This window comes from Haemorhous mexicanus, chromosome 11, assembly GCF_027477595.1.
Source record: "Haemorhous mexicanus isolate bHaeMex1 chromosome 11, bHaeMex1.pri, whole genome shotgun sequence".
NCBI classification, from domain to species: domain Eukaryota; kingdom Metazoa; phylum Chordata; class Aves; order Passeriformes; family Fringillidae; genus Haemorhous; species Haemorhous mexicanus.
In genome coordinates, this window is record NC_082351.1 from 9750116 (window position 1) to 9776196 (window position 26081).

At 56.1% G+C, this 26081-nt stretch overlaps 1 protein-coding gene across 1 annotated transcript; it reads right to left on the reverse strand.

The window, feature by feature from the left end:
- Positions 1-1851: 1851 nt before the first annotated feature.
- On the reverse strand, positions 1852-26069 carry TWF2 (twinfilin actin binding protein 2). The gene is made up of 9 exons (XM_059856330.1): positions 25921-26069; positions 15941-16018; positions 11839-12017; positions 10421-10516; positions 9586-9690; positions 4189-4314; positions 3945-4095; positions 3412-3533; positions 1852-3264 (listed from the first exon to the last, which is right to left on the reverse strand). Exons 1-9 carry the CDS (start codon positions 25943-25945, stop codon positions 3097-3099), a joined length of 1050 nt encoding a protein of 349 aa, XP_059712313.1. The 5' UTR covers positions 25946-26069; the 3' UTR covers positions 1852-3096.
- Between the last annotated feature and the right edge of the window lie 12 nt (positions 26070-26081).

Genomic DNA, 26081 nt, shown 5'->3' on the forward strand with positions numbered 1-26081 from the left:
CACCCTCCAGCTTGATCCCAAACCATCATCATCCCCAGGTTAGGGTGGTTAAGTTAGGGTTAGGTACCGTCCTCTCCACCTGGACCCCCAAGCCTGCACAGTCCCAGGGGGGCTGATCCCAGATATCCTTACCCCCCCCAGGTAAGCAGCCTTTCACTCCCTGCTGCTCCTACCTGCTTCCTGCCATTCTCCAAGGATCATAGGGAGGGCACGGAGCTCTTGAGAGGGCAAGAGCTCATCTCCCTTTCCCACAGGCACCTGAGGTTTCATAGCCCAGGTGTCAATTAACTCTTAATTCACACATTCAGCTTACAACCAGGTGTAACTCTTTTGCAGCCCCTCTGCTTCAAGATCTCAGGGGAGTGGAAGCCAAAGCAGTTAGCTCCTGTGAGATTTTGGCCTTTCCCACATGGGACTCCCATAAAGAAAAGCGTCATAGTCCTATCATTTACTCTGCAGCTCGTTTGCTGTGGAGTCCATGAACATTTGTGTGTGAATCTTAAAAGCCCTGAGCACTCAGGCTGGGTGTGGTGTTCAGCCACAGCTCCCTGCAGCTGCCCCTTCTATTTGAAACAGGCTGTGCCCTGCTGTCTCCTGCCCAGCCAGGCAAATGCCAGGTGCCCTGAGGAGGCACAAGTCACTGCTGGCCAAATGTGGGTTTCCCAAGCATTGCCTCAAACTCCAGGTCATTTGCAGCAGCAGCAGCAGCAGCAGCAGCAGAGACTTTTAGCTCAAGCCTTAAAGAGAAGCTGGGACAGGAAAGGAAATCAGGAGATGGGAAGAGATGGGGGACATGAGATTGGATGTGAGGGGAAGGGTGATAACAGAATAGGAAGGGATGGAAGATGGAGAATGGGCTGGAGGATAGGAAAGGACATGGAATGGGATGGGATGGGATGGGACAGGAGACAGGATGAGATAGAATGGGAAGGGTGCCCGCTGCTCCTGGCCATCTCTCCCATGACCATGGGCCTTTGGCATAGGGCTCTGTCCCCTGGAATGGGTGCACTGCCAGGGGGTGGGGGCAGTGCGTGGGGCAGGTGGGAAAAGGGGCACAGCCCTCACGCCCCCTCAATATTTGGGCAAGCTAAAAATTACTGAGCACAGAAGGGGAGTAAGATCTGAAGGAGAAGGGTGACTCAGCTTGTCAAATGATTCTGGTGGCATCAGCCAGGCTTATTAGCATTTATATACAGAGGGAACTTTCCTGCACTGAGGCTGCTTCCTGCATAGCAGCATCTTCCCTCCTTTTCCTCCATCTCCATATCAAAAAGAAACTGATTAGGTGTTGGATTTTTTTTCTTTTTGCATTAAACCTTTTTAAAAAACATTTTACAGCTGGCTTTGCAAATCTTCCATTTCATCCTGGGCACGGAGGGTAAAGCCAAGACATGGCAATGCCCTGACCTGGGTGAGGAGCAGGAAGATTTGGAGCCCAGGATGCAGGCAGACCCCACTGCATTCCCAATTTCTTCTCTTGGCTCAGCATCCTCTTGTTTTCTCTCCCCATGGACAGGCAGGGATTCACTCCAGGCAAGGGAACAGCCCCAGGAGCATCTTCACAACCTTGCAAAATCACCAGCCATTAAAATAAGGAAAGCTGGGCTGAGCAGGGATGCTGCCTCCTGCAGCCAGCTCAATCTCTGAGCATTGCTGGAGTGGCTCAGTGTAAAAACCTCTGCCAGCCATTGTGGTTGTGCCAGACCCCTGGATTGTGGATGTCCTTCAGGGTGGTGAGGGCTGGACTCAGCCAGGGCACAATGTCCAAGCAATTTGCTTTGCAGCTCCAGAGCTCACAGCTGCTAAATGCCAAACATGGTGAACCCAGGGGATCTCCAAAGAGCATCAGACTGTTTTAAAAATACTTTATTCTTTAGAAAATACAGCGTTCAGTACAGTGTGCTCTGCTCCTCCCAGCTTCAACCCCTGACTCCACCGAGGCTGAGGCAACATCTGGATGTTCACTGCCACAGCTGGAAAGCAGAGGGCAGGTTTCACTGACCCCTTTGCCATCCTCTCAGGGAGGCAGGTGGCTCTCGAGCCCTCGCTGGTACCCAGCAGCAAGGTGCTCTCTCCCCAAGCCCCCAGTGCAGCCCAAATCACAGTGCCAAGCTCAGACCGTGGAGTTGATGACGGCCCTTGGTGGCTGGGGACACCCCCAGGGCACACAGGGGCTGTCATGCTCCCCCACACAAGGATTTGGAGTAGCCCACATGATTATTGAGACATGGGGCTGCCCCAGCCCAGAGACCCAGCTGAGAACCTGGGGGTAAGGTAATGGTGGGGGCTGGGGAATGGAGATGGGGGACCAGGGCTCAGGAACCCCTCAGCTCCCATCCTAAACAGGAGCAGGGCTGAGTCAGGGCTGTAACAGCTCCTTCTGAGGGGGAAAACCTTACTGGAGCACTTCAAAAAGGAGATGCAAACATCACCCAAAGGCAGAGTCACCCTTCTCTGGGTCCAGGCTGAGTTCAGGACTCAGTGGGGACTTCCACCTCCCGATGCCTGGCTCTCTGCAGGGAGAAACTCCCATCCCACAGGAGGCAAAGCCCACCCCACAGGGGGTCCTGCCCACACCCTGAGGGGGTGTGGGATCACTCCAGCCTGGGGCAGAGGGGCCGTGCACACCAAGAGTGGGACAGGGGAACAGAGTCTGGAGGCTGGGGGGGCAGGGAAAGAAGCATTTTCTCTTTTCAAACAGGAATCCCCAACCCCCTTCCTTTTGCATAGAGCAGCTTTCAGGTGAGTGTGTCCTTCAGTCACCCAGGGGACACTGAGAGCAGTGGCTGTGACCCTGAGGGGTACAGGAGCAGGGCTGGGTATGTGGCTCTGCTGCTCCCGTCCTCTCCCCGCAGCCCCGGGGCTCGCACAAGGACACGAGGAACAGAACCAGCGACCACCCTGAACCCTCCCCACCGCCCGGCCCCAGGTGCAACAAGCCATCCAGATGTTTAAAAAAGGAATGAAACAGGAAAAAAAAAAAAAGGTAAAAAAACCCAAAGAACGGCTGAGATGGAGGGAAAGATCCCCAGGTCAGCGGAGAGGAGGGCGGGAAGCGCCGCAGGGATGGTGTCCGTGGCCGCCGCCCCGCAGGATCTAGCTGTCCTCGCCGTTCTCGCCCGGGCCCTTGATCAGCCGCTTCTGTCCCCGCTTGCCCACGGGCCCCTTGGGCTTGGCGAAGGCCTGCTTGAAGGCGTGCTGCTTGGGGTGCACCTCCTCGTACAGGAACTCTGCCGTCAGCTCCGCCCCGTCGTCGATCTCGATCTGCCCGGGAAACCAAACGGGGCTCAGCAGCTCCCTTGGGATGTGACACCCACCTGCAGGGCACCCAGCTCCTCCCCAGGCCCAACAGAGGGGCTGCACCAAGGCTGCAGCACAGCCCTTGGCAGTGTCCAGCTCCATCCCTCTCACCTTCTTGGCTATCTCCAAGCAAAACTCCTGCTCCACAGTGTCCAGCAACCGGCTCTTGCAGCTGGAGTAGAGCATGCGCTCCTTGATGCTGCACTTGTACCCGGGCATGGAGTAGATGAAAACTGCAAAAACAGAGCAGGGCTTGTGGCACTGCCCGGGCCCAAGGCCAGGGAGCACCTGCTGCATCCCACCCTGCTCACAGCTCTTCCAGCCCAGAGTGCCAGATAACATCCAGCAACAGAGGGTGAGCCATCCCATCTATCACCCCTCCCAAATCTCCCCTGGTGCTCCCACAACACTGAAGGAAACCAAACCACCACCACCACCAAGTGCTCTGGGGCAGCACCCAGAGACCTGCCCTGCACATGGCACCAAAGGGTTTGCAGCACCCACCACAGGAGGGAACTGATTCGAGGCTCCCTAAAGCACCATCCCTATCCCCATCCCTGCTTGCTCCCCAGGAAACCAATGGTCCAGGGAAAACAGGGATTGGCACAGGCTCAAAGTGGCCGTTCTAGTGCTGAGGCTCTCACCAACAGACTCCAGGTAATCTCCCTCGTGTGAGTGCTTGTACAGGAAGAAATGGTAGCGAGCAGAGTCCTGGGGGATCCTCTTGGGCAGGTCAGAGATCTCCGTGGGGCTCGTGTGCACCAGGTCGATGGTCTCCCGCTCCAGATCCAGCTTCTGATGGACAGAGGGGACAGGGAGCAGATGGGAGTGAGAGACAGCAGCAGGATGTGGGGAGTGGAGCACAGAGAAGCTGTGTGAGGGACCTACCAGCTGGATGTAGTTGATTTTCTTCTGCTTGAGAGCCTGGATGGCTTGCTGGGCATCCAGCTGCAGGGGGAAGGCCAGGCCCTGCAGCGTCTGCTGCTTGCTCTCCACGCTGATCTCCGTCTTCACCTGGGGATGGAGACCACCTCCAGTGTCAGAGCACGGTGGCAAAGGGTGGGGAAGGGAGGAACAGGAAAACCAGCTGGTTCTGCAGCTAAAGACTTCTCATCCCAGGAGGTGTCTGACACCTGTCCCACAGGGATCATGGCATTAAACCACTGAGAGTCAGCCAGGCTCAGGATGGTGGTGCCTGGCACCATCCCACCTCTCCAGGACACCACCCGGCCCCAGCCATGCACCCCCAGACCTCCTGCTTCACTCTCAGCAAACACCAGCTCAAAACCAACGTTTCCCAGTGAATCCCTGGCAGGGATGCTGTGACCAGCACTGGCACACGTCCTCTCTGATCATCTCTGACTGCAACCTGTGGGTGACAGGGGAGGCCCTGGAATTACAGCCCTCAGCTGGGCACCCCACCCTCCTCAGTGGGCTTAACTGCAGCAGACAGACACTCCCTACAACGCTGGAGCTGGTGATTGGAGATCCACAGCTCAGAAAGATCCCAGCCGCTGTTTTCCCCACAACCCCTACAAGACAGAGGCTGCCAGCCACATCCCCAGCAAACCCCCTAGTCCAGGAGACCAAACCCCACTTCAAAGAGGGAGAGAAGGAGATTGCAGAGATATGAAATGGCTCCAGGTGCCTCCACGCAGGCTCAGCAAGGTCCCTGGTGGGGCTGGGGAGCAGGGCAGACACGGGGGGCACACCATACCTCCTCGGGGTCGGGGTACTCTACCAGCGATGGGCAGCAGCAACAGCCCCCCACCATCTGCCACAGAATACAGGGACACGGGGTCACCCCATGGCAGAGGAGCCCCTCCCACCTCAAGACCCCCACCCAGGGAAACACTCCAGCAACACTATCCCAGGTACTCTGCAGCGAGCGTGGGTCCCTTTCCTTCGGGATCAGTTTTGGGGATTTAGGATAGAATCCAATCTTCATGGTTTTTTTTTTTTTTTTTCCTTTCTTCATCTCCCTCCCCCTGATAGAGAAAAGGAAGAGAAGTCAAGGCATGCCAAGAGAAGCACAAGAGCTTGAGCTGACATCTCAAAACCACTGGACAGCACCAAGGTGGCTCTCGTTAGAGGCTGCCCTCTGTTACTGCAGCCCCACACCCTGGGGAGATGGTGGAGCCAGATGCCCGGAGCAGAGCATGCAGGAAAACACTGCCAGGAGAGGGAGAAACTGGGCACCAAGCGAGCAGAGCAGCCTACCATCTCAGTGCTCGAGCCTTGGGAGCAGGAATCCTGAGAGAGCGTGGGGAGAGGAGACACACTGTCAGTGGCACAGGGAGGGGACTCGTGTGACAGCAGAAGGGGAGGGACACACCGATGTGCCAGGAGGAGGGAGCTGCACCACTCCTGCTGGAGCACAGGCAAGGCTGATCCCAGCCACGTGGGCAGGGAGAGCAGCAAAAAACGACACAGGAGATGCCAGTGCAGCCCCAAGCCTGGGCATGCAGGGTCTCCAGGAGCATCCCTGTGCAGAGCCCATCCCTGCCCCATGTCCTCCTGGCTCCCCACTCAGGCTGGCTCCAGTCCAGGGTCTGGAGGAGTTCCAGCACTTGCAGCAATAGCTTTTGGGCTATCCTCCACTAAGGAGCATATAGGGAAGGTTTGTGAGGAAAAAAAACTGCCCACGCCTCTATCCATGCCAAGCACCCTGGAGGATGAGCAGGATGTTGATGTGCAGCTCATGGGAAAGGGAAATAATTGCACAGGTGGGCGTCAGGTCCAGCTGACGTCCAGCTCTGCTGTGCTGCCACCCCCCAGGGTGCCCTGGCACCAGCAAGGGGCTGAGGGCAAGCACCCAGGGACACACACAAGTTCACCTGGTCCCACCCTGTGGAGAGGTGCAGCACAAGGCCATTACCACTGCCAACACCTCCAGAACCCCAGCTTTCTCTCCCATAAATGTAAGAAGACTGGGAGAGTTACAGCGGGACCATAGAGACCTCAGCTCTGACACAAAGCACACTGAAATATCAAAACACCAGGAGATGGAAATTTGTCCCAGCAACATCAACTCCCCCATATCCCTCTGCATTTTCTGCTCCTTCCCTTTTCAGAAACATTAAAAACTGGCTGCCTGGGCACTCCCCAGGGCACAGCCTGGGAGCAGTGCATGGGACAGCTGAGCATGTGCTGCACCCCAGCCTCCCAACCTTGCCTGCAGCAGCAGGTTTGCCTGGGAAGTTATTTAATCTCCTTTTCTTTAGGTGAGATTTTCTCCTCCTCTTCCCTCCTCCCTGGTGGGGTGCTGACCGTGCCTGAGGAGCATTTCTCTGTCATATGTCAAAGTCCTCATGGGAAGGTTCTGGTGAAGCACCACCAGCACTGTGGGGGAGCTGTGAAGGACACCCCCTCACACACTGCAATGGCACTCCCACCTTTGTTTCTTCTCAATTCTCCTGCCTCCTCCCCCAGCTCCAAGGCTGCCTTCCTCTGCCCCACAGGCCCACCAATGGATATGCCCAGCTCCCCTCCACCCATGTTTCTGAACCTGAAACACTTCTACAAAGACTCCCCAGCCGTGGGTGTTGAGCTCAATGCCAAACTCAAAGCTGTCTCTTAGCCCACGGTCTGTGACAACTATCAGCTCAGTGAAGCTGGCATTTTCCAGCTAGTAAAAATATACGCATTTATATATAGCAGGTGGCAAATTTCCATGAGCTCCCACCCAGCTATCAAAAAGGGGGTTAACTCATGACATCACCTCTGCCCATCCAATCCTCAAACCCCAGCCTGAAACCTGCTTTGCCAAAGGCTGGGCAGCTCCCTGGGGGATGTGCAAACCTGAGTCCTTCCTTGCTCAGTGTTAAAGGCCACTCTGCTGCCCTGCAGCCCTCACTGTCCCTTTGGGCTGTCCTGCCCTTCCCTTCCCATACCCTCTCCACACTCACCTGGTGGCTGGGGAGGAGCCCAGGCAGCTTCTCCTGACCAGAAACACAGCCACGTGTGGGGTGAAGGCTGCAAGTCTGGCCAAGACACCTGGGAAGGTTGTGAGTCAGCAGAGTGACAGAGGAGGGGCAGAGCAAAGCCCTCGTGGGCTGGTGGCTTTTAAAGAAACCATGTCCCTTGTGCCACTTCTGAAATCCCAATGGATTGGCTGAACACAAGGGGATGCACAGGGCCCTGGACCCTGCAAGCTGCAGGCAATGAACAAGGCTGGAAGCATCACTGTACCAAGCTGTGACACCAACGCAGAGACCCCTCAGCACACCCACCACTGTGTGGCTGCTTCCCACCTTTAAATCCACAGGCAAAAATAAATCCATCCTCATCTCTTTCTCAGTGTCAGTGACTCTTCCCTGTGGCCCAGGCTGACACAGGGGACCATGTACCCCTAAAATAACCCCCAACAAACCAGACAGCAGCAGCACCTCCATCCACGAGCTGCATCTCCCAAAGGCAAGGTGGGAGGGAAGGAGAATGAGGTAGATCAATGAGCATCACAAGCACCACTTACCTGGGCCATACAGCCCTGTATGACACACCCAGCAGCCCCCCAAACCACTGAATCCTGCAGCACAGGCCAGACAAGGTGATGGCAGATCACAGAATCAGCTGAGTCAAAGGGACCCTCAAGAATCATCAAGTTCAGATGTCTCAAGGTGCCAAACAAACCACACAGTCACCATCAGCACCTCTCCTCCAAATGTAAGCATCTCCTTGGATCCTGCAGAACAAATTCTGCCCTCCAGGCTGGGAGCTGGGATAACTCCCCTAAGACTCACCTGGTGGAGACCACCCCTTGGTGGCATGTCCCAGATGTCCCTCAACTTTGCCACCTGCAGACCTGCTCTGCAGGTGGAAATCACCCCCAGACCTGCTTTGACAGGTAGAAACTACCTGCCTCATCTGTGCTATCAATTAATGCCATGAGGCTGATTGGCTTCACATCTCCACACATGTCCTGATCCACCCATGAGAGCCACAGCCCCAGCACAGGCAGAGGAGAGGGATGCTCCTCCAGAGAGGAAAGCTCTCTAAGGGAAATTCCCCCATCCCAAAACAAAATACTGCTTCCAAGTGGTCTCCCCACACAGAGCACAGTCCCTTTTCTGCCTCAGAGTGTCACAGCACCACAGAGGCTGTGAAAGGCCAGCAGGGAGCAATGGTGACCCAGCCTTGAGTGCCCCCAGCCCTACCCTGCACCACTTCCACATCTCCTTTCCAGCACATAAGCACCCAAACACAGGCTAGGATCTGTATTTCTTGGGACAGCATCCCTCATAGAGATAAAGGAAGTGTATGGGAGAGGATGCTGCTGCAGTCCAAAGATAAGCCTGAATTCTTCCTGCCTTCCCTTTCCTCAAACTCAGCTCTGGCTTTTGCTCCAATATCCACAGGTTAGAGATCTGCTTTCAGCTCCAAACCATTTCTGACTGTCAGCAAAACACAGTCCTGAGCTCATGTCCAAGCAAGGGGGAAAAAACCAGTAGTGTTAATTCCTCTTTGTGCTACCAATTTGACTGTGAGAGTGCTCATCCACCATGAGAAGGGCAGGAATGGTTTAGATGGCAGAGAGTGAAGTAAAAATGAGCCATCCCTTTTAGCTGAATGCTCACTCCCTGCATCCTTCATCCCTTTGTGCCCAGAGGGCCTCAGGCTCCTCTCCCAGGGCTGTTGGATACCCATCCCTGCTGGACACCGTGCCCTGCTGGACACCCTGCCCTGCTGTTAGACACCATCCCTGCTGTTAGACACCATCCCTGCTGTTAGACACCATCCCTGCTGCACACCCATCCCTGCTGTTAGACACCATCCCTGCTGCACACCCATCCTGCTGTTAGACACCATCCCTGCTGTTAGACACCATCCCTGCTGCACACCCATCCTGCTGTTAGACACCATCCCTGCTGCACACCCATCCCTGCTGCACACCCATCCTGCTGTTAGACACCATCCCTGCAGCACACCCATCCCTGCAGCACACCCATCCCTGCAGCACACCCATCCCTGTTAGACACCATCCCTGCTGCACACCCATCCCTGTTAGACACCATCCCTGCTGCACACCCATCCCTGCTGCACACCCATCCCTGTTAGACACCATCCCTGCTGCACACCCATCCTGCTGTTAGACACCATCCCTGCTGTTAGACACCATCCCTGTTGCACACCCATCCCTGTTAGACACCATCCTGCTGTTAGACACCATCCCTGCTGCACACCCATCCCTGTTAGACACCATCCCTGCTGCACACCCATCCCTGTTAGACACCATCCCTGCTGCACACCCATCCCTGTTAGACACCATCCCTGCTGCACACCCACCTCGTTGATGCGGATCTGCTGGAGCTCCTGCTCGGCTGCGGTCAGCGGGGCGGGGGCAGAGCAGGAGGACACGTGCTTCTGGTAACCACTCAGGGACACGTCCTCCTGCAGACAGAGCACAGGGCAGGTGTCACAGGTGGTCACTGCTGCAGGGCTGGGTGTGCCCCCAGCCTTGAGCTGAGTCTGAGCAACCCAGAGAGTCTCGGGCTCCCTCCTGACCAGGAGGACCAGCCTGAAGGCTCTTGGATTCCTCCATGCAAATCCCTCACTCCATTTGTCTGTTCTGACCACCCTGCCCCTCCCCAGTCACCCATGGCTGTGGCAGTGGGCTCCTCTGGCTGTTTCAGGAAGCTCATGAGCATGGACGTGAGAGGGAAAGGCAGAGCCCATAGCCCAGGAGCAGCAGAGGGACCTTGGAGAAGAGCAGGAATGCTCCTGGCTTCCACCAGCACCAGAGGCCCCAGCAGGACTGATGGCCCTGGCTGTGCAGCTCCCTCTGCTCATGGAAGAGGAGGAGAAACCTCCATGCAAGGCAGTGGCTAACCCCAGTGTGGAGGCAGCTCTGCTGCTGGAGTGACACTGCCACCACCTGGCACTTCTGCCATTCAGTGTAAAGCTCCACATGTCACAGCCTCCCTCCCACCTCTCCCACGCTCTCTATCAAGGACCAGGCTGAGCAGGCAGGAGAAAGCAGCACTGGCCACACAGGGAACAACACCCTGCTGCTCCCTCACCAGACACCAGCGTCCCACACCCACCAGCCTCACACTGAGCTCTGGGCAGGCTCTGAAGCTCAGGCTCGGACCCCAAGGCTGCCCAGGACCCACCACGGTACCTTCACTGTGCCAAACATCTCGTCCTTTATGTGCCCCCCGCCAAACTCCTTCTTCACAGTGGCTCTGGTGGCAGCATACAGCATCTTCAGCCGGACCTGCCAGGACAGGGGGGCACTGCTGTCACACAGGGGCACCGGGGACCAGTGCTCACAGCCACCACCCCACCACGGGCTCCACACACCTCAGCCTCTCCTGGCAGCACCCACCGAGTTTCTGGCTCAGTCTGAGCTTTAATGGCAGCAGCCCTAGGTAGGGATCAGCTGGGAAAACCCACCAGCACTATTTCTGGGGCTGCAGCCTTGCCAAGAGCTGCCCACAATCCAACAGTTTATTCCATGCTTTGCTTTCCAGTCCCTGAGCTCCAGAGCACCATTTCCCACCAGCACTTGGGTTAGAGGAGGCACAAATACCACAGACACACTTAAGAGTGACTTTGGCCTTTGGCACTTCTATTGCACCATTCTGCAAAATGCAGGGAAGAGCTTTGGCAAGTGCTCCTGGGCACACTGTGCTTCTGCAGCAAGAGCCTCTGTGGTTTGTTGAAAGATTTACATATTAAAAAATATATTATTATATATACATGTGTATATGTACATGTACACATGCAAAAATATGCACATGCATATAAAATTACATATATATCACTTTTATACATATTTTTATATATGTGACCAGAGCATGCATTAACATGGCAGTAAATCTATCTAGCTCACAGATTACAATAAAAATATAACAAATGACCACATTGGAATATATATACACACACACACATACATATATATATAATGTATACTGTATACATATATATATATGCATATATATATATACACACACACACACAAATATGTATATAGAAGACAAGCACACGTGTTAACACATCAGTAAATTTCAGCTGATGTGCTCAACAGGATGGCATTTTCCAAGCTGTACCACTGACATCCTCTAAATCTGCTTCCCCTCCAACCAGCCCTTTTGTGTCACTCTCCACCAGCTGATTTTGGAGCAAGGCCTGGAGAAGGGCTGGCAGCCACTCTGCATCAGCCTCAGGCAGAGCAAGGCCAGGCTGGAGGCAAATCAGTGTCAGTGTCAGCTCTTCCCAGCAACAGCCAGAGCCATGGTGGATGTGTCTGTCCATCCTGGCCTCATGGTCCACACCACTCCCCCCTCTACATCCCAGCTCCTCCACCTCCTCACTAGCACTGAAATAGAACAGAGACACAGACCCAGTGTATCCCCTTGTGTCTTAAAAAACTCCCCATCCCCACAGCAGTCTCCATGTCTCAACCCAGGCACCAGGAGCAGGGTGTGAACGCCCCTCCCCAGCCCCAGGGCACAGCCCCCTTGGCCAGCACCTCCTCCCCCTGCCCCTCCCGGGCAGGTCCCTGTCCCCAGGTGGGTGCCAGGGCCCGGGGCTCACCGGGGAGCTGTCGGGGGACCAGGAGATGAAGAGCCACTCGTAGCCCTGGGCGTTCTGGCTGTCCAGGCGGTACAGGACATAGCAGGGCTGCTGCTCGTCCAGCAGGGGCAGCACCAAGGTGTCATAGTCGGTGTCCCAGCGCCGGGACAGCTCCTTGTGGGCTCCCAGCACGAGCTGCTCTGCAAGGAGAACACAGGAAAGGTGGTGTTAGACCAAAGCAAGGCTCATCTCACAGGACCAGCTGGTGGCTCACTAAGGGTTCATTGCAGCTCCACCACCAACAGAGATGCTGTACTGCAGAAGAACAAATTGTGACCTCAACCCACGTGCAGGAGTGTACATTCCCACCAGGAGAGACCATGGGGCTGTGGCTGCTGTGGAGGGCTGGTTTTCTGCCAGCCTCCTGTCACCCATCTCTTCCCCTCCTGTGTTTCCCACCAGCAGTCTCCTCTCTGGTGACCACCTGTGGCTTCCTTCCATCCTGCTCCCTCCAGCTCTGCAGTCCCCACCCATCCCTCCTCGCTCACAGGGGAACACCAGAGCTCCCCCATCCCACCTGGACAAGCCCCAGGGTCACTAGAACACCTCACCAGGGACACAGAGAGCCACCAACATTCTGGGTGCTGAGAAGAATAATGGTCTCAGCAAAATCCAGGCTGATGAGCCAAAGCTGCTCTCACTGGATTCCCTGTAACCTCACAGGGCTCAAAATCAGAGCTGATAGCCAAAGCCCATGTCTGTGGGCAGCAGGGATGTCCCACAGTCCCCAGCCTGGAGGGAGACCATGCTGCAGGAGAGCCCCAGCCTCTGGAAGCAACCTGTGCATTTCACACACACCTCAAGGCATTATTTTCAGCTGCTACACCAGTGGCAGTGGGACTGGGAGCTCTGTGAGCTGGGCACTGCTCAGCTGGGATTCAAACACTGGCGCAGGCATCCTACAGACAGGAATCCACACCCTGGCAAGGGTCAAGTCAAGCTTTGGGATGGCTGGGTGGAAAACTGGGGGTGCTGGGGATACCAGCACTGGTTGCTGGAGAACAGCCTGTATTTTTACTCCATTTGTAGCTGCAGAAAGGTCTGGGGGGAGATTACAGGGCTCAGAACAGGATGTAGGATGTTCTGGAGGTGCCAAAGAAAAATGTTTTGGGGCTTTGGGCAATTCTCACTTGAGGGCCTGCCCTGCCAGGACCTCTCCCCACTGGGAGCCAGGGAGCCCCTTGGCTGGGGCCCAACATCTCCCTCCAAACCCATTCAGCTCAGCAGCTCCAGATCTCACAGCAGAAAAGCTTTTAAGGAAAATAGGTGAGGAATGAAGGGTTTGGGAGGAATTACTCACCCCTTCTTCCCACCCAGGCAGGACATCCCCTGTGACAGCAGTGTCCTCCCCTGCCCAGCACTGCCCTGGCATCTGCCACCACTACTCAATCCAGTTATTTGTGCATGGGTGGCACAAGTTGCTGGTTCAGTAACAAGGACAGCAGAGAACAAGGTGCTTGAAATATTTTACCTTTTGCAAAACTACCTGTTTGGACAAAGGGAAGCATAAAAACCTCAGTGTACTAAAATAAACACAAAGCTCTGCGAATGGATTTGTGCATCACAAAGAAGAAACTGCAGGGATTTCGCAGGGCCAAACCCACTGGCAGCTCGAGGGTATCTCTGTCTCAAAACAAACCAGCACCTCATGCACAAAGCAATCAGTGCTGAGTCACCCCGGGCTATTCCCGGGCTGTGACTCAGCCGGACCCCAGCTGTGCTGCTGTGAGCTGGCAGCCTTCACCTTTCCCCCGAGCTCTTTGCAGTTCTGCTCAATCCATTCAGGGACAAATTTTCTTCCCTGGGCAGTGTCAGAAAGGGGAAACAGAGCAGACGCCCTTCAGCAGAGTTAGACAGCACTGGCTGTGTCAGGCTGTTTGTCCCAGGAGCTGCTGCTGGAAAAGCAGAGCTGGGAGCGTTTGTGGCCCTCGAGGTGCCCCAGCACTCCCTGCCCTGCTCCAAAATGCCTCTACAAGGCAGCCCTGCCCGCAGCTCTGGTGGGTGCCAATCTGCAAAACTCAGGGCACACCATCACCTGTGAGCAAAGAAATGCATCCAACAGGGAAGTCCACAAGCCAATCTTGTCCCAAATCCTGCTGACAGTGAGGAGCAGAGCATCATCTAAAAACGCGCTGGAGCGGCTCTCACGCCAGGAAACTGCTGCTGAGTCTTGGAACACATCCTGCTCCCCTACTCCCTCCTCCATCCAATCTCAGCTCTTCCCAGTAGCTCTCCAAAGGAAAAACAACCTCTCAAATTGCTCCCAAAAGGTCACTCAGCCACAGTGGTGGTCTTGGAGCTGCCTGGACACAGAGCATCTGCCGTAAGGCTCCTTGCACCATCTTCCTCTCCTTCTACTCACTGCTGCCTGCTCCAAAATGCCCCAAGACAAATTCTCCACAGGCAAAAGGTGCTGCAAGCCATCCAGCAGAGAGGGAGGCTCCTCTTCCACATCCCCTGTCCAGGCAGGGCAGTTGGCATGTCCCCCCCAGGCAGCTCTGGACACCTCCCTTCCAGGGTGAGCATCTATCTGTCTGTCTGTCTGTGACATCTGCCTGGCCACTCTGAGTGCCCAAGGGTCCTTCTCTGCTGGGTACCAGCAGGCTGATGTCCCCTGTGTGACAGCACAGTGGTGGCCCTGCTGCTGACATGGACAAATTAAAAAAAAATCCCTTTCAGCCATAGCAGAGATGGTGGGAAATGTTTTCCATTGGAGATAAAAAGTCTCCCTCACTGGCATCAGCAGCCACAACCCAAAACCTAGAACAAGCCCTAAGCATCCCAAGTCCAGGCTTAGGGACAGGCATGACTTATCCTAACACAAACCTGACTCCCACTTTTGAAAAGCAAAAGAAGCTGAGAACACAAAATTGTTGTCAAAGACACTCCAAAGAAACAATGTGGATGTTTCACCCCCCAACAATGGGGACCTTGCCAAGGCCAAAGCCAACACTGCTGAGCCCTGCTGCAGTTCCATGGATGTGTCCCATGCATTTCCAGTCACGCTGCTCCTCTGAACAGCACGTTGTGGCCTCTCCAAAGGTCAGGTGGGCTCCTTATGACCACAGGCTCCTTACAACCACATCCACCTCGGTGTCTGCACTGGTGGCCCACCCCGGGGAGGTGGTGACAGCAGCTTGGCAGGGCAGTAATGTCCCTGCTGCTGCTGGAGAAACAAGTCATTCATATGCAATTGTATGAGGCTGAGGTGATGGAAAACCTACACCAGGGCAGCTCCCGCCCCTGGGACACTCAATCAGTGCTCAGCTCTGCTCACTTGCTTGACACATGCAGAGGCCACCCAAGGGACCCATTCCATGGGACAAACACGGGCAAGGCTGGTGCCAGCCAGCATCCTGGGCTAGGGGCAGCCAATGGGATGGGATGGGATGGGATGGGATGGGATGGGATGGGATGGGATGGGATGGGATGGGATGGGATGGGATGGGATGGGATGGGATGGGATGGGATGGGATGGGATGGGATGGGATGGGATGGGATGGGATGGGATGGGATGGGATGGGATGGGATGGGATGGGATGGGATGGGATGGGATGGGATGGGATGGGTCTCAGAGTGTGGCATTCCTCACAGGATGCCACTGTGGGCCCCTGCTGGGCCTTGAGCCACGAGCAACCCCTGCCCTAAGCATCTCCTTGCCAGCTGTGGGAAGACACATCCCAGGAAGAAGACACCTGTGCATCACGCCCAACAAAGGTCCCAGGGTCCCTGCAGCAGCCTGCTACAGGGATCCCATAATAAACCATGACACAGCAGCAGCAAAAGCCCCCACAGAGCACCGATCCCAGGCTGGTATTGCTCTGCTGGCAAAGTCACTGCTCCTCACTGGAGCTGGCCTGGGGCTCCAAGAGCTGCTCACCAGCACAGCCAAAGTTTGGGCTTGTATTTCAGGTCTGGGCTGCCACATGCCCAAAAGCCCCAGCAGCATTTTCCTTGAGGTTTACAAGAACACAAGCTGGCACCGCAGTGGTGAAGAAGAAAGGAGGAGAGGAAACAGAGAACAGACAGAGTGTAAATCAAAGCACTTAAAAATGGGACTTACCGTCCTCAATGATGACCTTGATGAGCCGAACTGAACCATTTCGGGCTTTGGCAAAAAAATCCCTCAATTCTGTGGTGGCTGAAAGAACCAAAAACATCGTGATCAGATTTAGCAATCAGAGCAGGTGCTGGGTTGCTCAATGACTGACCAGAAAGGGGACCAACTTGGCAGGATAGAAATTTTAAACTTATAAAAAAATAAATATTAAATCTCTGGTGCCAAAAAAATTCTAATAAACAAAAACAATAACAGAAAACCCCAAAAGCTGGGAGAGAAGTGCCGCGTCTCCCTGCGGCGTCAGAGTTAAATAGCAGCTGGGAGCACATGTGACCCAGAGAACCTGATACTTGGCCTGGGTGAACATAATCACCCAAATTTAGACGATGGCTTGGCCAGCGCAGGCAGGGAGAGCTCAAGTGACAAGTTGATTGGCTTCACAGAGCGGCAGGGCTGGCACAGGGGTGGCTGCAGGATGTCCTGGCAGGCTGTGGTGTCCTGGGCTGGTGACACACGGCAGGATGCTGCTCCCGAGCGGCTGGCAACCAGCACAGCTCCAAACTGGACAGGCTGCTTTGAAGCTGAGCCCGTGGGAAAGGGAAAGGCAACAGCCCCAGGGTTTTGCTCTGAAGATGGCAGGGCTTGGATTGCAGAAGGCTTTTGGGAAGTGTTTTGGGGAGCATTCCTCCTCACCTCGCTCCCTGAGCACCAGGCAATGGCAACCAATCCTCAGCATCCCACCAGGAGGCAGCTGGAGGCACTGGATAGCGAAGGAGCAGCCCCCAGCCAGCACTGGAGGCTTCATCTGCCCACCCTGGAAGCACCACTGGCACAGAGCTCCCCTTGCCACATGGAACATGCTCTGTGTGAAGGCAAAGCCCAGGAGATGTAGCTCCCAGGGGCCAATCCCCCAACGAGGATCATCTCCTAGTCTGGCTCCCCCTAAAGCCACCCAAGACATTTCCTGGGTGCAGCTGTGCAGCAAAGGGGGCCCTGTGACTTCAAAAGCTGCTGTGCTCGTTAGAAATACTCAAGGAACTGGTGTTGCAAAGATAAGAGACCTGGGCAGATGCCCCTTAGCCCAGACCAGGACCCGTGCTGGGAATCTCCATCAGCAGCCCCTCCATTCCCGGCGCTTTGCTGTGCCAGCAGCAGGGAGGAACCCGGAGCCCGAGAGCACCCACAGCTAAGGCACGTGGCAGAGGCAGCCATCCCTGCAAGGGCCATATCCATCCCCTGCAGTCCCTCCAGCATGGGGAGCCACCCCTGGCACAGCCCCAGGAGGAGCCTGGATGTCACCAGCACCGCACAAGGGACACGGGCAGCCACCGACTGTCACGGGGTGGTGCCCTCAGTCCCTGGAGGCAGACCCTGGGCTGGGGCACTGCCAGAGCTCCCCCAGCCCCGAGGGAGGAAGAATCCCTGGGGAGCTCCCAGGACACTCCTGCCTGTCCCCCACAGTGACACCTCTGTGATGCATCTGCTCCACAGCTCACAGCCTGCCCTGATCAGAGGCTGCTGGCTGCTCCTCCCACGGGCAGCAGAGGCACTCACAGGGAGAGCTCCCAGCAGGCAGCAGCTCCCATACAGACCCAGAGATGCCATCCTGACAGGAGCCTGCAGGAATGGGCACACAGACACCCCAGCAAAGGCATGTCACTCCTTAATGGCACATCAGGGGACAAGCAGAAGGTTTGATGGTGTAATGCCACCACAAGCATGCTCCCTCCAACAGCATCAGGGCATGTAGCTCTCCCAGTTCTTCCCAGGGCAGACCTTCACCCTCTCCCAGTGCCAGCTGGGAGCTCAGCCTGCTCCTGCTGTGCCCAGCCAAGGATATTCTGATATTTTTAGCCCCTTTCCCTGTTGAGAGTGGCAGTTTCCTTCGGGCAGCATCTGTGGTTATTGCACACACACAAGGCGGAAGAGGAAGACAAAAAGACATGTAACACCCAGGAAACCTCATGCAGGAGACAAAACTCTTAATAAGCATCAAGTTTCACCAATTCCTATTACACTGCAAAACTATGAGAGAATAACATCACTCTTGGATGTTTCTACAGCATCAACTTCAGGGAAGAAACAGGAAAGCTCGGCAGCACTAACCAGCCTGCAAATCCCTCCAGTGTGACCCCATCCTTCCCAGAACCCAAAGGCAGGTGGGGGGTCTGGAAAATCAGGAATCTGTAGCCCATTTGGAAATGCTAGGAGTGCCCTGAGGATTGACAGCCGGGATGACTGGCAGTTGAGTGGCTGACAAGTGACAGCCAAGCACTGGGGTCTCTGTAGGTACTGAGGGGTTGAAGGGGGTGAGTAAAAGTCTGGATGCTGCCAGAGAAGCTGAGAGCACCACAGGAAATACCACAAGGTCTTCAAGGAGGGAGAATATTTCCAGAGGAGACAGCAGCAAAGCTTTCAAAAAAACCTCAGAAGGGGCTTGCAAGATTTAATTCTGCCGTTTTGTTGGGGTTTTTTTTTAAGCAATTTTCATTTACATAAAAACCAGAGTGTCTCCAATGTCCCCTCCTGCCTCTCACAACGCAGAGCCAAGAGCCAGTGAGGAGGGAGAGGAATAAACCAGGGAAGGTTTGAGCACGAGCTCAGAACTGCTTCATTAGGGCATGATTACGACTTAATTGGCACAGCCGACTTGATGAGATGGCTTGTGTGCCTGAAATATTAATAGAGAAGTCCACAGTTGGCTCTGGAGGAAGAGCTGGAGGAGATCTCACCCTGGAGATGGTGCCTCATGGCATCCCCTGCCAGGAAGTCTCCAGGATACAACTCAAGAGCTGAAAAACCCATGTGTGAGGAAACCATAAAAACCAAGGGAGAAGGAGGAGCAACAGGGCAGAGGACTGAAAGGGACCCACAGATCCAGCTCACCCTCTAGAAATGGGTTCCTGGAAAATCTTGGAACAAATAATCCAGAAACAAATCCAAGCTGGGCTACAGCCAGTGTGGATCTGCTGAGGCCAAGATGCATGAGATCCCTCATGCTTCCTCCAGCAGAGCCAGAGACCTGTGGGCCTCAGGGGTCTCAGCTCAGCTTCTAAGTGTCTCCAAGTGTCAGATGCCAGCGTGGGAACATGGGGGTGCTGAACCTCCATGGCACAGACACAACACTGCATGGGTAACTCACTCAGGGAGGGATCAGAGCTGGGGTCGAGCAAGGTGTCCTGGGCATCTGTGGTGGGTGCAGCTTTATCCACATTTCCATGAACACTTCTGGCAGCTGCAATAGTGCTTCCTGCAGCTGTAAGGTGGGAAGCTAGAGGAGATGCAAGTGTGCACTGAAGAAAAATTCAGTGTTCTCCCAGGAGACTGGAGAAATGGGCTGGGAAAAAAAAGAAATAGGATGAAACTCAATAGGAAGCAGAGTACCGTAACTGGAGAAAGGACCAGACAGGGCAGGGTCCAGCAGCTCCAGAGGAGAGAGGTGGCTCACAAGCCAAGTCCAGGTTAGTCACTTCACACTGCTGCAGGCACAGCCATTGGTGAGGGCACGAACAAGAGCGTGACCATGTTATCTGGGGCTGACAAGGCTGCAGGCACAGCACGTACAGCACACCCAGCATCGTGCAAGGAGCCAGGCACAGCACAGACAGCACCTGGGCCAGAGGGCACAGCGTGCAGGAGCTGCAGCTGGTCAGCCCAGGGAAGAGAAGAAAAATCATGAACAGCTTGTATTGGTTTTCCAGTCAGGAACATCAAGACCCACCGTGGTGTTTGGGAAAACTCATGATGAGGATGCACCCTGGGAAGGAACCATGTCTCTATCCCTGCCCCAAAAAATGGATGTTGCTGCTTTGAGGCAGTGTGAGCCCAGTGGCATCTGAGGAACCTTCTGGCCTTTCTACAAGACAGCCCTGCTGTCAACTCTCATGGCAGACCTGGTGGGCACACACACCCCAGTCCAAAACCGCCTTCAGCCACTGAGTCCTGCAGCATCTCCCTCTCCCACCTGTTTGCAGGCTGCAGATGAGCTGTCCCCTGTTCACAAACAGCCTGCATTTAGAAGCCTGGTAACAGCACGTCCCAGGTCTCCCTGTCCCACACAGCCTCCCAGCCCTGTGACACTTGCCACCCATTTGGGGTGGAGGGCTGAGCAGAGCCAGCTGATGGCAGTGGGGCACCCAGGCTGGTGTGGCAGCTCACGGTGTGGCAGGGAGGTGATGGCTGGCCAGCAGTGGCCTTCAGGTGGCCCTGACCCTGCAGGCAAACTGCCAGAGGAGAACTGGAGCTGGTGGGAGGAGGGCAGGATAGTGCCTGCCCTCTGGCAGCACTGACCAAAAGGTGCAGAGCAAAGCCTGAATTCCCCCAGCTCAGAGAGCAGCAGGGCAGCCAGATCCTTGCACCTCCTGACAGACACGCTGCTGGCAGCCAGAGGACTGCCCTGTGCTGGGATGTGCCCCTTTGGATCAGTCCCCAGGAGATTTCAGTGCCTGAAGCATGGCTCTTGTTTAAGCTGCTGCACGATGCTGCTTGCGGGTACCACCGTGCCAAACGCTGTCCCCAGAGCGAGCCTTTGCTGCTGTTTGCAGCCCCAGGGAGCTTCTCTGAGCAGAGCCCGGCTGCAGAGAGCCCGGAGGGGCAGAGGTGGGGGCAGAGAGGCACTGATGGCACCAGGGGGGCAGAGAGGCACTGATGGCACCGGGGGGGCAGAGAGGCACTGATGGCACTGGGGGGGGCGGGCAGAGAGGCACTGATGGCACCGGGGGGGCAGAGAGGCACTGATGGCACCGGGGGGGGCAGAGAGGCACTGATGGCACCGGGGGGGCAGAGAGGCACTGATGGCACCGGGGGGGGCAGAGAGGCACTGATGGCACCGGGGGGGGCAGAGAGGCACTGATGGCACCGGGGGGGGCAGAGAGGCAGTGATGGCACCGGGGAGGGCAGAGAGGCACTGATGACACCGGGGGGGCAGAGAGGCACTGATGGCACCGGGGAGGGCAGAGAGGCACTGATGACACCGGGGAGGGCAGAGAGGCACTGATGACACCGGGGGGGGGCAGAGAGGCACTGATGGCACCGGGGGGGCAGAGAGGCACTGATGGCACCGGGGAGGGCAGAGAGGCACTGATGGCACCGGGGAGGGCAGAGAGGCACTGATGGCACCGGGGAGGGCAGAGAGGCACTGATGGCACCGGGGAGGGCAGAGAGGCACTGATGACTCCGTACCCACAGCAAGGGCGCCTCTCTCCCCGGGGATGCCGGCGGATCCACCCGCGCAATCCCCGGGGAAGCACCGCGGGAGGGGATGGAGCCGACAGCAGCATTCCCCTGCATCCCCTCCTCCAGCCTCTCAACCACTTGCTGGGGCAGCAACAGGTTTTTGCTGGTTTGACCCTTCCCCGTGGCCCCCTCGCAGCTCCCAGATCAATAATACATGCTCCCTGAAACAGATGCCTCTCCCAATACACCAAGCCACCTTGCCCTCCCGGCGGGAAACCCGAGCCTCGGGCCATCAATCTTTCATTCCCTGGACATCGTCTTCAACTCGATGCGACTGCAAGCGGCTGCTTCCCTTTCACTGCCCGGGGCACAGCGTGCCTGGGATGCAACAGGGAAACTCAGCCAAAAATCCAGCCACAAACCCAGGCAAAACTTGTCCAAGTTCCAGGGATGCTTGGCCAGACAGAAGTCAAGATGGTGATGAATAAAACATGGTTATACCTGCATTACCCACACTTTCCCTGCCCAGACAGCCCTGCCCAGCTCCTGGTCTGGGCAGCCAGGAAAGGATACAACTGCAATAGGCACAAAATAGCTTTTGCTGCTGCTAAAATTCCTTCTTTTCAGTCTATCCCAGTGTAACTCCTTTAGGCAGTGCCTGCTCAACTCGCTGCTGCAGAGAGCTTTTCTGGTGATGGACACGGTTGGCCAGTTTAAGCAGTAAGAGGATTTTATTCCTCACCATGGAAAAAATAAATATGTCCTCGCAGGGAATCTTTTCTGAGGAAAAAAGCTACAGATGTCAGAAGAAAATAGAAAAAAGGGAGTGGGGCAGGGGGGAAAGGGAGCAAGAGAGGAGACAAGCAAAGCTTTTCTCCCAATTTTCTGTGGGGTTAGACTGTATTCCTGCAGGATTTCACAAGGACAGCTCCTGGTCCTTAATGCAAATCCCACATAGAGACTTTCAGCCACCTGCCTGACACCAGACATTTGCTTCTCAACACCTGATTTTCCACATGTGCCCAGGACCTGTCTTGTCTGCACTTTGCCACCTTGGATTGGAGTTACTCATTCTTCCCTTGCTCCAGGGTAGGCAGCACTCACCCTGCAGGCAGCATCAGCTGGATCCTGGGGCAGAGTGGTGGTGCAGCACACATGGTCTGCCCTTGCCTGCAGAAGCTGCTGGCTGCTGCTCCTTTTCTCCACCCAGCAAAGCCACCAGTGGAGCACTGGTTTGTGCACTGGAGGGGGCAGGCACCCAGGGACAGACCCTGGCCACAATCTCACTGCATTTAGTCTCACTGCACACTTTCCAAAGGATTTCCTCTATCCCATCACTGCTTCACCTCAAGGGATTTGCCATCTCAGGGCATTTATCTGGTCTGCCACCAGTGCTGCCTCTCTGGCCATCCTGACGTGCCCCCCACTTGGATATGGGCCATAGCCCCAGGGGGCATCAACCTCCAAGGTGGCCCCAGAAAAGAGACTGGGTCTGGCTCCTCAAAAATATCCTTGCAGCAGCCCAGTGCCCTCTGTTCCCCATGGATAAAAGGGGTCATGAACCAGCCATCCTTCTCCTCCTTCTCCTTCACTGATGGCACCTTGTGACATGTCTCTGCTTCGGGGGTGCCTTCAGCATTCCAAAGCTGCCCCCCACATTTGTGCATCCAGGTGCCTCAGGAGCCAGTGCTGCCTCCCAGCACAGGCAGAGGAGAGGGGCTAATGATGTGCTGGATGGGCAGAGAAGGTCCTTCTTTCTTCTCACTAGAGAGACAAGAAGCTGCCTGCTTTCCACTAAGACTTTGGCAAACCCAGCAGCTCCTGGGTCCCACCTTATGCTCTTTCTTTACCCATCTGACAGCAGTCCTGCCCATGTGCACCATGGTTATGCTTCTCCTGAAGCAAACATCCACTCCTACCAGATGCATTCCCAAAGCAAGATCCTGGGGCAAAGTGGCAGCTCAGCTGTGGCTGGGAGCAAAGGTTCCCCCCTACCCCCAGATCTTATCACCTCTCCCAGAAAGAGCAGGTACCAAACTCTATTTTGGGGTTGAAGAAACAAAATGCATTTGATTTCTCTACTTTCTAGATGAAAAAAATACCCTCTAAGAGACTTTTTCTCTCTACCCAGTGGTCTTGAAAGAGATCCCAGAAGCAACTGAAAGCAGATGACCTCCCACTGGCATCAAAGCCCTCGTTCAGCATCGCCTTCCCAAGGTTCTAAGCTCAGGCAGCAAATGCTGTTCCAATCTAATGCTAATGCCACTCAGAGCAAAATAGGGACTGCAAAACCACTCAATGCATCCTCCCAGCTGTAGCTCAAAAGCAGGTTTCCAGCCCCAGGAAGCCCACTGCACCCTTTGAGAGCTTCCAACCGCCTCCCCAGCCTGGCAGTCTCCATGGCAGCCTGGTTTTCTTGCCAGCACCTTCAAGAGAGCTGCCTGAGATACCTAAAAAAATAATAATTAGCCTCTTGCCCCTGCATGAAAGGCTCAGGCGTGACTGCACTCCCTGACCCCCCAGCTCTCACTGTCAGAGCTTCCCCTGCACCTGTTTCTGCCCAAAAGCTGGGATGACGTGGGAGTGTCTCCCACAGGGGCTGCTCCGGGGGTTCCCCACCACCACGTCACCCTGCCTCACACAGATCTAGCACTGTGTCAAGCAAAATCCCTCACCAGCTTGTCTGCAACCTCCCCTAAGCCAGCTGCAGAACCTGATCATAATTCCCCTGGGAGCAGATGTCTTCCTGAAAATGCGGGAGAAATGGGAATGAAGAAACAGAAAACGCTGGGTGCACACAAAGATAACAAGGCCCCAGAAACGAGGAAGAAGTGAATAATTCCTCCTCCTAGCAAACAAGAGACCTCAGTGCCTCAGCAGAGGGGATGAAAGTAGCAGTGGGATTGCTCTTCCTCATTCGATATGGAATCTGCACTTTGCTGAGCAAACAGAATAATCCCATCACCATGACGGGGTGGGGCAGACTGAAATATCCCAAACCCACCTCGGGGGGGATTCCCTTAAAGCCTGGAGCACCCCAGCTGTGCATGACAGGTATTGAAGGGGCAGATTTGCATTCAGAGAGGAAACAGCAGCTTCCCGGAAGAGAGACGGCGCAACAGGGCACGGAGAGAGAGCCCGGAGATGTCCAAGATGCTGTGACAGCCAGACCCAACACAAGCTATTTTCCATAACCACAGGGAGGATTTTACACCACCCCCTGCCCAGGAATCTGCTGCCAGGACAGAGTCATCGGGTCCATCCCCCCCTGCACTGCAGCTCCTTGGGGGAAGTCAAGTCCCTTCCCCTTCCCCGCTGACAGGGCACGTCACGTCCTACGGGCAGCGGTGACTCCCAGCACTGGGCACAGCTTGCCAAGCAGTGGGCAAGCAAGGTCAGCGAAGGTCAGTGCTCTCAGAGAGAGCCAAGCTGGCACATCTCCCTCCCTGGCAACTGCAGAGGGCCAGGAAGGACAGCACCAGCAGCACAGGAGCAGCCAGGCACGGCCAGAGAGCAACAGGCAGCAGCCTCCAGGGGCACACAGTGCACCAGGCCCTGCCTGGCCAAAGCCCATGGACAGCGCTGCACATGGGGCCAGCACACCCAGAGCTCAGGTAGATGTAGGGCTCCATCCTGCTGATTTTTAACTTTTTAAATTATTGTTATATTTTTACAAAACAAGGAAGATTTAATTAGAGCATGCGCTTCAGGATCTCAGTTTAAGCCAGAAGCAATGAACCTGAACCCAAACGCCATCAACAACCACCAGCTCTCCTGAGCACAGGCAGGAGAAACATCTAAGCATCATTGCTGCCCACTTCTCAGCTACAGCCCCTCCAGAAGCAACTGGAGAGGAAGGGTGGTCTCAACCATGCTGAAGGAACAAGGATGCTCTTGCCACAAAGCACCAGCAGACACAAATTCCCACCCCGGCACAAAGCTGCTGGCCAGAGGGAGCTGCGAGGCCAATGTCCCAGCTCCCTCCCGGGACATGCTGCGGGCTGGATTCACAGCCGACCGCACAGAGCAAGGCTCCGGGGGCAGCTGCTCTCACATCCCTGCTCGCATATTGATTCGGTTACATAAATTATGCAGCACCTCTACTCCTGATTAATATTGCTAATTGAGCTGGCAAGGCGAGAGGCAGGAGGGAAATACCGTGAGGACACACAGTCAGTCATGCACCAAGCACACTCAGAAATGCAGAAGCCGTCGTGTCGGGGTGCTGGCCGGGTCCTGTGGGAGCGGGCGGAGAAATCGGGAAGCAGGAATTCATTCACTCGGGCACTCTGCAGCTCCCCCGGGCTGGGGAGCAGCTGGGGCCGAGCATCCCCGTAGGCAAGGGAGCGGTGGCCGGGGCTGCGGCCAGGCAGACGAGCGTGACACATCTGTCCGAGCACGTCGCGGCGGGTGCTGAGCATCAGCCCAGACAAAGGATACGGGAGAGCCCCGCACCGGCGGCACCCCGGGGCCGAACCCCCTCCCGCACCTCCTGCCGGCACCCAAACGCTCCCTTCGAGCCTGACTCAGTGTCCCCCTCCCCCGCTAACCGCAGGAAACCCGCCTGCGGGGGTTCAACCGAAGAACCGATGAGCCCGAAGCTTCATCTTATCCCCCCCATCGCCGCCGCTGTCGCGACACCGCCCGCAGTCCGCCGCGGCGGGGCCGGGGATGCGCGGGGCGCGGCCCCGGGGGTGCCGATGGCGGGGGGCGCAGCGGGGCAGCCCGGCCCGGGGCGGGGGCCGAGCGGCGGGGGCAGCCCCCGGGATGGGCCGGGGGGACCCGAGCGCTCGGCGAGCGCCGCTCACCGTGGATGCCGGTCTGGTGAGTCATGGCTCCGCTCGGCTCCGCTCCGCTCGGCTCCGCTCCGCCGCGTCCCGGGCAGGAAACGGCTGGGCAGGCAGCACCGCCCGTTCCGGAGCGCGGGGCCGCTCCGCTCCGCGCCGCCCCGGGGCGGGACCGCGGCCGG